This window comes from Dryobates pubescens, chromosome 30 (genome assembly GCF_014839835.1).
Source record: "Dryobates pubescens isolate bDryPub1 chromosome 30, bDryPub1.pri, whole genome shotgun sequence".
Classification (NCBI taxonomy): Eukaryota; Metazoa; Chordata; class Aves; order Piciformes; family Picidae; genus Dryobates; species Dryobates pubescens.
In genome coordinates, this window is record NC_071641.1 from 4,254,314 (window position 1) to 4,267,602 (window position 13,289).

At 42.9% G+C, this 13,289-nt stretch overlaps 1 protein-coding gene across 1 annotated transcript in view; it reads right to left on the reverse strand.

Annotated features, from left to right (window-relative positions):
• C30H10orf90 (chromosome 30 C10orf90 homolog) overlaps window positions 1–12,075 on the reverse strand; it is a 76,338-nt gene extending 64,263 nt beyond the window's left edge. The window contains exon 1 of the mRNA XM_054174609.1: window positions 11,862–12,075. Coding sequence (XP_054030584.1) covers window positions 11,862–12,048 — 187 coding nt within the window. The 5' untranslated portion in view covers window positions 12,049–12,075. The remainder of the gene's footprint in view (window positions 1–11,861) is intronic.
• Window positions 12,076–13,289: the final 1,214 nt, after the last annotated feature.

Sequence of the window (13,289 nt, forward strand, 5' to 3'; positions counted from 1 at the left end):
CCCTTTAGCTTGCTCAGAGTTAATCTTTGATTTTTAGCTGAGCGCACTGCTTTGGAAAGAGCAAACTAGGGACAGATTGGATTTTTTGCTACTTACATGGGTGTAGTGGAAATAAAGCCACAGAATCCCTTGCACTAAAGCTGAGTTTTAAAGGTTTCTGCTGTTTATCTCTGTCATCTCTCTACTTAAAACAATATATGAGGAGGAACTTCCCATGGCAAAGCATTTCTGTATAAAATTTGAGATTATTACATTGTACTATAATCATTATCCCTTCCCACCTAGTATCACAGCATGCCAGAATGAAGCAGTGCTGAGGATCATCTTCCCACAAAGCTTTAAAGGTGGCAAATGATCATGAAGTAAAAAAACAACAACTAACTCCATCACTGCAAATCACATAACGTGTTTTGTTCAATGTGAAATTATTATTCACCATTTAAATTAAGGATTGCAAAGCAAATTCATTCTGAGCTTTTCCCATTCCCCTCATACACACAATTTGGCTAATGAACCAAGAAACCAATTAGCAAAACATCTCAATTTATAGCAGGTTGAGGTAATTTTTAGCCAGGGCACAGTTAAAAATCCTGCACTGTGAAAAGATGACTTTTCATCTACAGAAACAGCCCTGTGGAGTTAATGAGGCCTCTCAATGCATAGCATCAGTGATGGCACTATTTGCCCAGAGACAGAGACTTGACCTCTCCCCAGCAGCACCTACCAGGAAGCAGCAGAATCTGGTTGAAATCTCTATAAAAATACAGCATTTCCTTTCTGTTGACATTTTGTGGATCTAGGAGTACTTTGGCACATGGATGTGCAGACCACGGTGATGTACAATAGAAGCTGGAAGTCCGTGTGGTGCTATGGGTTTGGAGAGGCTTCATTTTCATGTAGTAGTTGTCCTCTTGCAGAAAGCAGTCCTCTTCTATCATCATGCCTCAGTTTTCCATGCAAGGCATCATGCTTACAACTTTCTCTCAGTTTGCAGCCCAGCTCACTGGGTAGAATTGAAGTGGCCAACCTGAGCTGTGTGAATAGCCAAAGAGACTACCACAGAGGACACTTCCCACTCCAACACGAAGCCAGCAGCGTTCTCTGATGCACCTCAGTCCCATAAACTAATCAAAACAGTCTTATACTTAAGAAACACGAAAAACAGCAAGTTTGAGGATTCCGAGATGAGAGGAGAGCAGTGCTAGTGGTGAAGTTATGCTTCAAATCCCACCTTCTTCCCAGAAGCTGGGATCCATAGCTCAAACCTGCTCTATGTCTCAGATAGCTTCTGTAGTTATAAGTGAATGACTCATTGAAGGACAACAACAAAACAACCCCAAACCCTCCCACCACCCAGGAGATGGACTCTAGACCTGAAATTCGGAAATGCATTTTCCCAGTTCCCAGAATAAACCCATTAGCTAGGCTGGAGGGTGGGCCAGGGTGGAAAATGTGTTAAACAATGCTTTTTCATGGGATAAAAGGGAGGCAACCTGCTGCTAAAAGGAATTCTTTGCTCAGGGCCTGCTCATGCATTTTGCACAACAAAAAGTACTTTATTCAAGCACATTAAATAATAAAAAGCAAGAACTGCAGGCCAGACCTTCCCTTTTGCTGCACAACCAGCATGGGTGGCACTAAGCTTTGGAAGACAGAACAAGCCTTTGTTTGCTAAACGATGTTTCTTCCATGAGGTTTCTATCCTACTACCTCCAAATCTACCTGGACATTGTGATCCTGTGCAGCCTTCTCTAAATGATCCTGCTGCATCTCCAAATGTCCCTTCCAATCCCCACCATGCTGGAATTCTGCATGAAGTGGCTGACTTCTACCATCTAGCATCGATTTCAGCCCAGGACTCAGAAGAACTCTTGGTTGAATTGGAATTAAGTATGCTTTCCAATAAAGCTGTGGTTATTGATGCCCTGAATTTACAAAACAAAGCATCCCATATTTATTGACCATTTCCAAATCCTGACTATAAAAGAACCTACTACATAAATACTAAAAATAACAGATAAACCTGAACAACTTAAGTCCACTTAGAATTTTACAGACAAGAATCAGTAACAGGCAGAGTACTTTAGTGCACCACTAGGTGATGTTTAGTGCTACCATATTTTCCATAATGCATTCTGTTCCTTAGGCAGCCTAATGTTTTCCTTTTTGCCTACTCTTACATGTTGAAAAGCTGTTTACACTAAGCTGTTCCTGACTCTTGGTCATTTTCCTAAGTGAATAGCTGATTGCAGCTCAGTAATCTTTGAGTGGTTCAAATTATTTCTTGCACTTCATGTTTGTAGAGATCTGAGTCTGTCTAGATGCATCTTCTGACTTGTGTCCAATGCTGGGACTCATTAAACGCGTGTCAGGCAGGCTCCCCTTCCAGTCTAAGTCCTTTCCTTTTCTTACTTCTTTTCCAAGTGGGGTTGCACAGGCCAATTGCAAGAAAGAGTATTAGCAGAGCACAAGTACTCTCTTGCTGAAGTTACTCTAAAGCTAAAACTCCCAGTCTGAAGTGCACATCATAGTGCTGTGAAAATAATGCATAGGTTCCTCCCAAATGCCCTTGTAGAGGTCTTTAACCAAGCTGCATGAGATAAATGCCTCCATACAGCCAGTAAATACATTTTTATTTTTTATATATATCCCTAGCTTGTAAGGGTCACAGAATGGTAAAGGGTGGAAGAGACCCTTGATGGACCCTTGAACTAGCTGGAGATCATCTAGTTCAATCATAAATATCACCTAGAGTAAAATACCCAGGAACATATCCAGGTGGATTTTGAATGCCTCAGAGAAAGAGACTCCACATCATCTCTGGGCAGCCTGCTCCAGGGCTCCAGCTCCCTCACACCAAAGTATTTCCTTAAGTTCAAATGAAACCACCTGTGTTTTAGTTTGTACCTGTGGTCCATGTCCTATCACTTGCCACCACTGAGAGGACCCCACCATCATCCCCATGACCTTTAGCTGTTGATCAGTATTGATAACATCCCCTCTCAGTCTTCTCCAGGCTAAACAGCCCCAGCTCTCTCAGGCTTTCTTTATCAGAGGGACACCCTGGTCCCCTCAGCATCACTTCCTTCCCCCACCCTTAGAATATCAAAGAAAAAGAAGAATCAACTTGGCTTTATTTACAGCAAAGGTAACATTATAAGAACCATGACCTTGGTAATTGAGTCAGGAGCAGAATGGAAGTCTCCTGTGACAGCCTGTAATTGTCAGATTTCCAGTTAAATTCAGCAGAGACAGATTCAAGTAATATTTTGAGTGTCTGGATGGTACCAGTATCAAACCTGGCCTCTGGACCCCTAGAGATTTGCTTCTCACTGCATTTCGGTCCTTCTATTTCAATACAGCGAATATTAACCAGAAAATTGTATGGGTAATTCTCCATTTCATGCTAGAAATATTTCATGTATCAATGCATGAAAAAAAAAAATTCCACCTCCCAGCAACTGTGAGATTTCTGCTGGAAAGGGTGATGGGGGGTGGGGAGGGGGTGGAGGGGGGCAGGGAAGACAGGGCTCCAGGAACATTAAAGCCAGACAAGGGTTCTGTGGGTGGGAAATTGTTGGCAATTTTGCCTGATCACTGGCTGCAGATGGTTTTTGTAAGTGTGGTCAGAAATTGGTCTGAAGTATTACCAAATTGGGGGAACCCTGATTAAAATAAATTCTGTTCAAGATACACATACTGTGGAGAGACTCTCAAGTCCAGGGAGAGCTCCGCACCAGGGGGAAAGCGTCAGCCGCCAGCACAACAACAAATTAAAGGAAGGAATCATCTCAGGAAATATTAATGCTGGATTCTGAAAACAAGCTCAAAAGCAGTTGCTACCTGAGGAGCACAAAAGGAAAGAGAAACAGCACTGACAGTAATAAAGCAGAATTGAGATGCAAGAGGCACAGCAGCTCACTGAAGATCCAGACAGCAAATGAGCAGAGATGATTAAAATGAAGTCATTACACAGCAACCTGCCAGGGTAATCTATCGTCTGGAAGGGTTGGAAAGGCAGTCCCAGCACATGGGAAACCCCTCCTTTGCTCACTGTTTCCTAAGTTCCTTCTCACAGACCAGGAACATGACTTCATTTAGCAGCTCATGAAATGCAGACAGTAGCAGAAGCTTCTTTGCAGCTCACTGAACTATTCCTCAGGGTTCTACTCCCTGGCTTTTTCGCTCCCTGAGCTGGACAAGCTCCTGGAAGCTCTTTAACTGCACAAGCCTATCAGGCCCACATTCAGTCCCCTTCTGGGCCACAAACATTGTGGCCGTTTGAGGGCTGGGACCCCTCTGCTGTGAGGACAGGCTAAGAGTTGGGTTTTTTCATCCTGGAGAAGAGAAGGCTCTGGGGAGACCTTACTGTGGTCCTTCAGTACTTAAAGAGACTGATCGAAAAGCTAAGAACGGACCTTTTAGCAGGGCCTGTTGTGATGGGCAAAGAGGTGATGGTTTAAACTCAAAAAACTCAAATATTTTATAATGAGGGTGGTGAAACACTGACCTGGGTTACCCAGAGAGGTGGTAGAAGCCCCATCACTGGACTTGAACTAGGTGACTTTAAAAGGTCCTCCTTACCTAAACCACATTCCCTTGGATCCTGACCACAAACATTCTGTGTGCAGTCCCTCTCATTGAGAGAGAGATGTTTGCCAAACATGACAATTTGAGCCACAGATCTGTCTCAAGCAAGTGCTGCAGGATCTGTGGTCCTGCCCCTTTGTAACCTGTGTCAGCCTCATAGAGTGAAAGCAGCTGTGCGAGAGGAGGCCCTTCTCACAGCCCCTGCAACAAGCCCTGAACAAGAAAGGACCCTCTTATTTTATGGAAGAGAATTCAGAGACCCATTCACAAGGCTTTTCATCCTTCCACCTGCAAGAGAAAAGGTACCTGCAATGGCATTTGGCTCACATTCCACATCCTCCTCCCACGTACAATAACCAAGTCAGCCCGCATTTCCCACGGGAGAGAAGCGCATCTAAGCCATTGCTAACAGCTCAGCTGCTGGAAGAAGGCTGACAGGGGAGGTTTGGGCTTTAGGCAGCACGATGGTGTAGGAATTACCATCAACCAGACCAAGATGAATCAAGAGACCAGCACAGAGTGGCAGACATCACACTTGGTCTTCTCCCTCCACAGAGGTCAAATCTCACTTAATGATGTCAGGTTGCCATGAGAGTGTGGGTATCAAGTGTGGTTGTATCAGGTATGAGTCCCCAGGCTACATTCGAATTTTGCACTTTGGCTAAGGCTCCAGCCCTTTGACTGAGGAACAGAAAGGTCTTCTTCCCAAACCCAGAAGTACTTCTTTGAGCACAGAAGCATCTTTCTGCTCTCTTATGCAAAATCTTTAATTTACTGTTCTAAAATGCTTGCAGGTGATACCAGGACTGTTTCCTTTCAGAGAGATTTATTTTACAGCTAGACTGCTAGTTTGTATTCTGAAAAATCAGCTATGAGATTCCACAGATTTTGAGAGGCATTTGGGATTAATGTACTAGATTTCCTCTCAGTCTGTACTATCCTTCTTATTTTTTCAGCCATCCTGCTACAAGGCATTTCTCCAAGAAGGCGATTTTCCCTCCTGCTCACCCTATCTTGGTCAGAAAAGCATTTTAATAGGCTAAATACAGTTGTAATACACACCAAATATCAGTAATAAAGTCAGCAGCATCCTGACCTGCTGTGAGAACAAGTTGCAGTATCCTTCTTATCTGTAATATATCACTGTGACAACAATTTGATGCAGCTGTGCTTTGGATTCTCTGCTTGGCAGTAACGAAGATCTGATAAGTCATTTTCAGGAAGGAGGATCCTATCATGATGAAGACAATGATCTTCCTCCACACAGTTTCCCAAAGGTGATGCAAAGCCCATGGAGCCACAGCCCAGGCTCAGCTCCCAGACCTAGCTTTTACCACCCACAGCACCTAACTCAAACATGCCCATGTGCTCTTCTTCCCTGGGATTCTCCTCCCCACAATTTCCACATTTCCACTGCTTTCCTGTGTGTCCTTAGCTTTCTGCTTCTCCTTTGGCTCTCCAGAGTAATACTGGACTCTCCCACATTTTACATCAAGTGGTATAATATAAAGACAAACTCTGCTTACATGTGCCCTTGTTTTGGGTAGGGCATGCTTGTATGTACGCCAGAAACTGCTGTTTTTCTCTCCACTTTGCAGCTTCCTTAATATGAACAATTGAATTTCTATGCTGATTGAGTACAAGTGTATCACAGCATTCTGAGATCTAGCCTAAAACAGCTTATGTTTTTATACATGCTTTTATTCCCCTCCTCACAAAGGATCCCAGTACTTTCCACAAGCTGCAGTCACAGAATGATTAAAATTAAGCTCTTTCTGGAGCAACCAGTAGAAAGCATATTGATAACTTGCCTTCACTACCCATTTCAGCAGAGGAAAAGAGGGAAATCAGCACCAAATAAAACAGCTGAAGATAACTGACAGAGGACTTTGTGGAATGATCACAACAAAATAAAACTAGGCAGTCATGAGTCATAGAACTGTTGAGGCTGGAAGAGACCATTGATCATCAAGGCCAACCACTCACCTAGAGTTCACAATCCCACCACTACTGCTGAACTACTACCACTAAAACACATCCAATAAGCTCCACATCCACGTGTCTTTTAAATACCTCCAGAGATGGTGACTCAATCACCTCTGGGCAGCCAGTTCCTGGGCCTGAGATCCTTTTTTTATAGCCCACCAATGTCCAAAAATCATCAGTCACCAAAAGAAGCAAATAGTATTAAGTGTCTACAAGCAGAGATGAGCTCCTAGACATCAGTAGTACCCAGGGTTCGCTTGGGCACTGGAGGATGCCAGTGCAAGGCTCACATTATCACCATTAATATTTTAAATTCAGGCTTCAAGATCAGTAAAACAAACTAAGCTGCAAGAGAAAATATATATTAGCATTTAGATTAACAGTTATTATCTCCATTTCCCATCACCAGACAACACTGAAATACATGATGATGGTTTAAGACTTTTTTTTAATCCAAAAGGTTAAGGGCTCCCTGAATTCAAAGGGCTGGGAAACACTGGTCTGAAAGATAAATTGCACTGGTCCTGACATGTGCAGCATATCCTCAATACATCTGGACTCCAGCTGGAATTAAAATTCATATTGCAGCAGCAATTAAAAGACAGAACTAGGTCATGAGCTGTTGTTCAAGGCAATATGCAGGCAAGGAAAGGAGGCGGGGGGAAGGAAAAAAAAAGTGGAAGCAAGCAGCATTTGCCCTAAAAAACTCAGCATTGAGAACTTCAGAAATAGGAGATAGCAAAATTCAAGGGCGAGTGTAGGGTCCTGCACCTAGGGGGGAATAATCCCCTGCACCAGCAGAGATTAGGGGTTGATCTGCTGGAAAGCAGCTCTGTGGAGAAGGATGTGGAGCATTGGTGGATAGCAAGTTCACTGCAAGCCAGCAATCTGCCCCCACAGCCAAGAGCAATATTCTCCTGGGAAGCATTAAGAGTGTGATCAGCAGATCAAGACAGGTTCTCCTCCCCCTCTGCTCTACCCTTGTGAAGTCGCATCTGGAGTGTTGTATCCAGTCCTGGGCAGCCCAGTTCAAGAGAAACAGGGAGCTACTGGATAGAGCTCACTAGAGGCTACAGAGATGCTGAGGGGACTGGAGTATCTCTCTGGTGAAAAAAGGCTGATACCTGCAGCTGTTTAGCTTCACGAAGAGCAGACTGCAAGGAGATCTCAACACTCAGCAAGAGCCAAAGGGTGGGGGGCAAAAGGATGGGGCTAGATTCTTTTCACCCATGCCCAGTAATAGGACAAGAGGCTATGGGCACAAATGGGAACCCAGGAGGTTTCATGTGAACAGGAGGAAAAGCTTATTTGTGGGAAGTGGAGCTGGGAAGAGACCATCCAGCACCCTGCCAAACTAGATGTTGGAAACCTCTACTGAGGGGAACTCTGCCATTGCCCCAAGGAGATTGTTTCAGTGAATGATTGTTCTCACTGTAAATCTTCTGACATTGAGACCATCAGGAAAACATCAGAATCATTGACAGAATAGAATAAACCAGGTTGGAAGAGACCTTCAAGATCATCGCATCCAACCTATCATCCAACACCACCTAATCAACTAAACCATGCAACCAAGCACCCCATCAAGTCTCCTCCTAAACACCTCCAATGATGGCGACTCCACCACCTCCTTGGGCAGCCCATTCCAATGGGCAATCACCCTCTCTAAGAAGAATTTCTTCCTAACATCCAGGCTAGGAAGGTTTTATCCTGAAAACTAAAAGATAAAAGTCCAATGAGAACCTCAGTGATGAAGGAAATTAAGACAGAACAAATATGTATGAGTCATGCACATGGCACTGCTGTCCCTAGGCCACACAAACAACGAAAGTGGTAAGTCCCATCACAAGAATATGCTGGATAATGGGCCCATGCAGGCTCAGTTCTGTAGCCAGTGACCACATAATGCTACATTAGCTGGTTTGATATGTGATAAAGAATTGGTCAAGTGGTTGATGTTCAGCCAGTGCTTGGCTTTCACAGGGCCACACTCTCAAATCCTGCTCAATCCACACACATGCAGGCTGCACAGTGGTTTTTCCAGTCTTTCCAGTCTCTCTGCCCCAACCTCCCAGACAGCTGCAAAACAACAGCTAGAAAATTTCCACTACCTGTACTTTCAAACTTGCCTTCTGTTTTGTGTACCACCTGGAATTTTGACTGGGTTAAAATATTTGAGACAGTACCAACCTCCAACCATTTCTGCAAGCTTTGCAATGGAAGCCCCATATAGGAAACATCAGCATGCCTCCATGTTGATACAGCAAAGTCCACCAACCATAGCAACACCCACAGCAAGCAGAACAGCCACAACACCCTGTCTTTGTGTAACCAAACCCAAAGCGCAGCAAAATACATCTTGGACAAAGATGGGACTGCTGCCAAATCATGAAAAACCTGGTCTTGCCATCACTCACAGCATGCTCATTCACAGATTTGCTCTCGCAGAGCTTGTAACCTGGGGGAACAGTGGAGACTATACACCTCCCTGTCCTCTGCCTTGGGTGGGAGACAAGCAGACATGGGCATCCTCTAATGAGGAGCCAGTGTTCACAGAAAACGCCTTCTACTGTATATAGTTTGTATGTACAAAGAAAAAAAGACTTGTCCAAATCTCCCACAGTTTTGTTTCATACAGAATGAGCTGAATCATTTTAGGGGACGTTTTTTGGCCAACTTGGAAAGACACTTCAATAAATTCGCACCAGAGGAGCCACCTCTGAAATTCACAAATTAAGATAAGCAGCTGACCTCTACCCACTACCAGAAGTTCCTTAAACAAGAGTAACTGCATGTGAATTTCTTCTATAATTCAACAAAGGTAGAAAAAAGTATCCTCAAAACTGTGGTTGTTAAAGTTGAAGTTAAGGTGCAGCCAGCGCTTTTGATAAAAGCCACGTAGTCTCAGCACTGAACTGCTTCTCTCTGTATCTCTGTGCAAATAGATACCAATAATACAGCATAGCTCACCCACAAGTGCAAAATGCCAAAATCTTAGCCAGGTGATGAAGCTGATCAAAGAACAACCAGTTCAGTCTTGATGTTTCGATACAACCAACAGAAAACCAACAGGTACTTAATGCCAGCTTCACACAGGAGTCAGTTGTACACACCATCTGGAGCCACCATCCATTGCATTCTTTCTTCATCTCTATTTTGGCCCCTTCAGGGTGCACACAAGAGAGTATTTCCACAGAAGCAATCATCACTCACATGGCAGTGAGTGCAATGGTTGTAGGCTAACGCTCATGTCCACATTGCCACTGCTGGCACGCAGCACAAACACAAGGTGAAGGCTTGCAGAGCACTAGCTCATGACTATTTATACTTTTCAACCCCATGGCACTAAAAGCTTTTAAGTAATTGATTTTCCCTCATTAACAGAGGCACTTGCAGGGGAAGGGCACACAGGTGTTCCCAAGATGCTCCTGGATTATAAGGCAGCTCTATGTGGTTTTTGGGTGGGAAGCTCAGAATTGCCAAGCTGAGCTGATCAGGAGGTCAGCACAACCACAGCAGCCACACAAATCCCTAAGGCAGAGCTGCAGGTGTCATTTTGGCAAGATCAGAGAACATAACAGCAATAAAAATGATCACAGGACATTACCACAAGCCCCATGTATTTACATCAGAAAGATGAGCAGTATTTATCAACATCACTTCTCTGGAGACCCAGAGGTACTTTATAAGACATCAGGGAACAGGGCAATTTTTTTTTTTTTGCTAAAGCTGCGTCCTTCCATAAAAGGAGCAAAGTTTATATACCTCATGTACCAAAAACTAATCAACAAACACAGTCCAGAAGGTGAATAGGGCTATTCCATTGCAAGCACAACTCGCATTAACTATGTGGGATTGCACTGTCTGACACATCCACCACACAATTCCATTTTTCTCTTTCATACCTTTAGAAGAAAGTGAGACATTTGGCAAAGTGTAATTTAATATTATCACTAATGCATTCAAACCCATCAGTAAAAACTATGCTGCTAAAATACACTGCAGAAAAAAACCCACCCAAACCAGGTAAACCAGACACTGTTATCTCCTTGGAAAATGTGGGCCTTATGCTCCAGCACCTACTGATGTGAGCCTATGGAAACCAACAGGATTACTTAAAGTGAATAAGGATTACTCCTGCAATTAAGGGGTGTAGGATTACATCCATTGTTAGCATATCTCCTGTTATTTACATAACCTTATTTTTACCTCTTATTTTCGTTCCTCTTAAAACAGAGCATTTAATTACTGTTAGCACTAGATATCATTGTGCTGTGCTTTTATCCCTTCAAATTTTGGCTGTCTTATGGGTGTCAAATAAAATGCTTTTATACCCAAAACAAAGGAAATAAAGTAGAAGCAGCAGAATTGGGCAATGCAATTAAGAACAAACAGATAAAAAGAGGGAACGCTTGTTATCCACAATCAAAAGAGTACTCCTTTCACATTGACGCTCCTACCCGTGGCTTCTGCTTTGGAAGGTTTATTATTTATATCCAGTTTTTAACTGTGCCAAGCAGTGAATTACTCAAGAGTTTCTCAGGCAACGCTGATAGTATCACCACTGGAAAATAACAAAACTCAGACAAACAACTGAAACAACTGGTACAGGTGGGCAAGCCGGTAACAAATAGTAAAGCAAGACACTTGGATAATTTCACCTTAGAAAGAAGGAATAAATACAGCCTTAGCTCATCACTGCCATATGCTTTAGATATACAACATACCTCCTTCCTATCCTTGGAAAAAAAATTAATCCAATTATTTTATAATACAACAGAAGAGTTCCTGAGTGGTAAGAATGTTACACAGGTCCCAGTTCCAACCCTGACAGAAATATTTTTATCTGAATAAAGAGCAACATCACAAGTGACAACAATATGGAATATTATATAGCAGGAATAATAACAACGCACATTCTTTGAGATTCTCAGTTTGACCCTGAAGGACATTCATCTCAGATTTGGTTACAGGAAATCAGACCTGGGTTGCAAACATATTTTGGTTTAGTAAAGTGCTCCAGGTATGTGGAAATATTATAAATAACATGAGTTAATTTAAGGAGGTTTGAACTTCGGTGTGACTTGTGCAGATACTGTTTATGTCGTCCTCAAAACTTAGAAATAAAGATATTGCATGACTTTTTAGGCTTCTTTCAGTCATTTTAAGAGCAAAAAGAATGCAGACTGGGTTTAGAGAGACTAGTGAAAAACTGCACATCGTAGTTACTGCAAACTGAAAGCAACTGAGGATTTAGAAAGCAGCAAAAAGTTGCACAAACTTACCTAAGCAACCTGTTTTCTTCCAGGAAGAGTAGTTTATGGTCAAGTACATTTGAGTCACAAAAGACTGTGTTTCCTGGGTCCATTTTGCATGAGACTTAACCTGAAAATCCACCCGGCTGTGTCGGGCGTAGCGGAGGCACGGAGGCTGTCCCTCTCCCGCAGGCATTTCGAAGCTCGCTGGGGACATGCGAGCAGACGTTTGACGGCCTGAGCACAATCGGGCCAGCCACCACTTGTTGGAATGGTAACAGGGAAAGCCAGGATCTGCCAGCTCAGACTTGCAAGGGCATGAATAATTCATGCCTTCCACCTCCCCACATTAGCATGCCGCTCAGGCAGCTCCAATGAAGCAATTCATTTTGTCCTTTGTCTTCAGGAAAAGCTTGCTGGATTAATGAGGGGGATCTGTGATGATAAAACCTGGGTTTGCTGCTTTCTTTTGCCTGATTGGTTGCAGTTTAGGTCCCTAACTGAAGGTTCTACAGCCGGCAATACAAATTCAGTGCATCCATAACATTAGGCAGGTGTGGGCTGTTTGGCTCCAATGCCAATATCTAGCAACGGCACATGAATGTTTCATTTTTGTTGACTTAAACATTGAAGCTGGGCTCTTTGTTTTTTGAGGGCTTCTTGAGCAAAGTTAAGAGGAAATCTCCAAGTACCTTGCTTGCATTTCTGTAGTGACCTCTTGAACTACTCAATAGCTAACACCTGGCTGGCAAAATGTTCGTGTTACAAATAAAACCGGGGAGGGGGCGGGAAGAGAAACAACAGGAAAAGACCAGCAATTTTGTAATTTGCTTTAAAAAATATATACATTGCAGAGTAATTTTTTTAAAGAAGGCTTTGAAGGTGATATTTTTTCAGTGTGTTGGGTTAGGTTTTATGTAAGGCTGTTTAAATAAGTAACGGTAGCATCGTTGTGTTCCTTAATTGTTGCCATCTAGAAATCTACAGCTGAAAACAATGATAAAATAATCACAGTTCTGATTAATTGCTCACAAAACTGATAATTGAACCTGATGAAGGATGATTTAAATCAGCTACCTGTGTAGGTATATAATGCATTATTTGGGTTGTATAAATACATTTTAGCTGATACTGCACTGGAGCATTGATTTTGGCCTCCATATTCAAAAGAGGACGCTGGCAAATAAGAGAGTGTAGAAATTTACTGCAGAAATTATTCAAACCCGCTATGAAAAAGGTCTTAAAAATATGTGATTCATGCTGTCAAAAGGGATATTGAGAGTTAACAGGACTGCAGTGTACAAAGGGCTTTACAAGGAGAAAATACCTCAGACGGAAGTATGTCTCAGGTACATATTTCCACTGGAGAAGGTGATTACCTACTGCAAAAATCTACTGAGTACACTGGTGACCTCTACGTTTCCCAGATACCTTTCCTGGAGATAGGCTTTTGCCAAA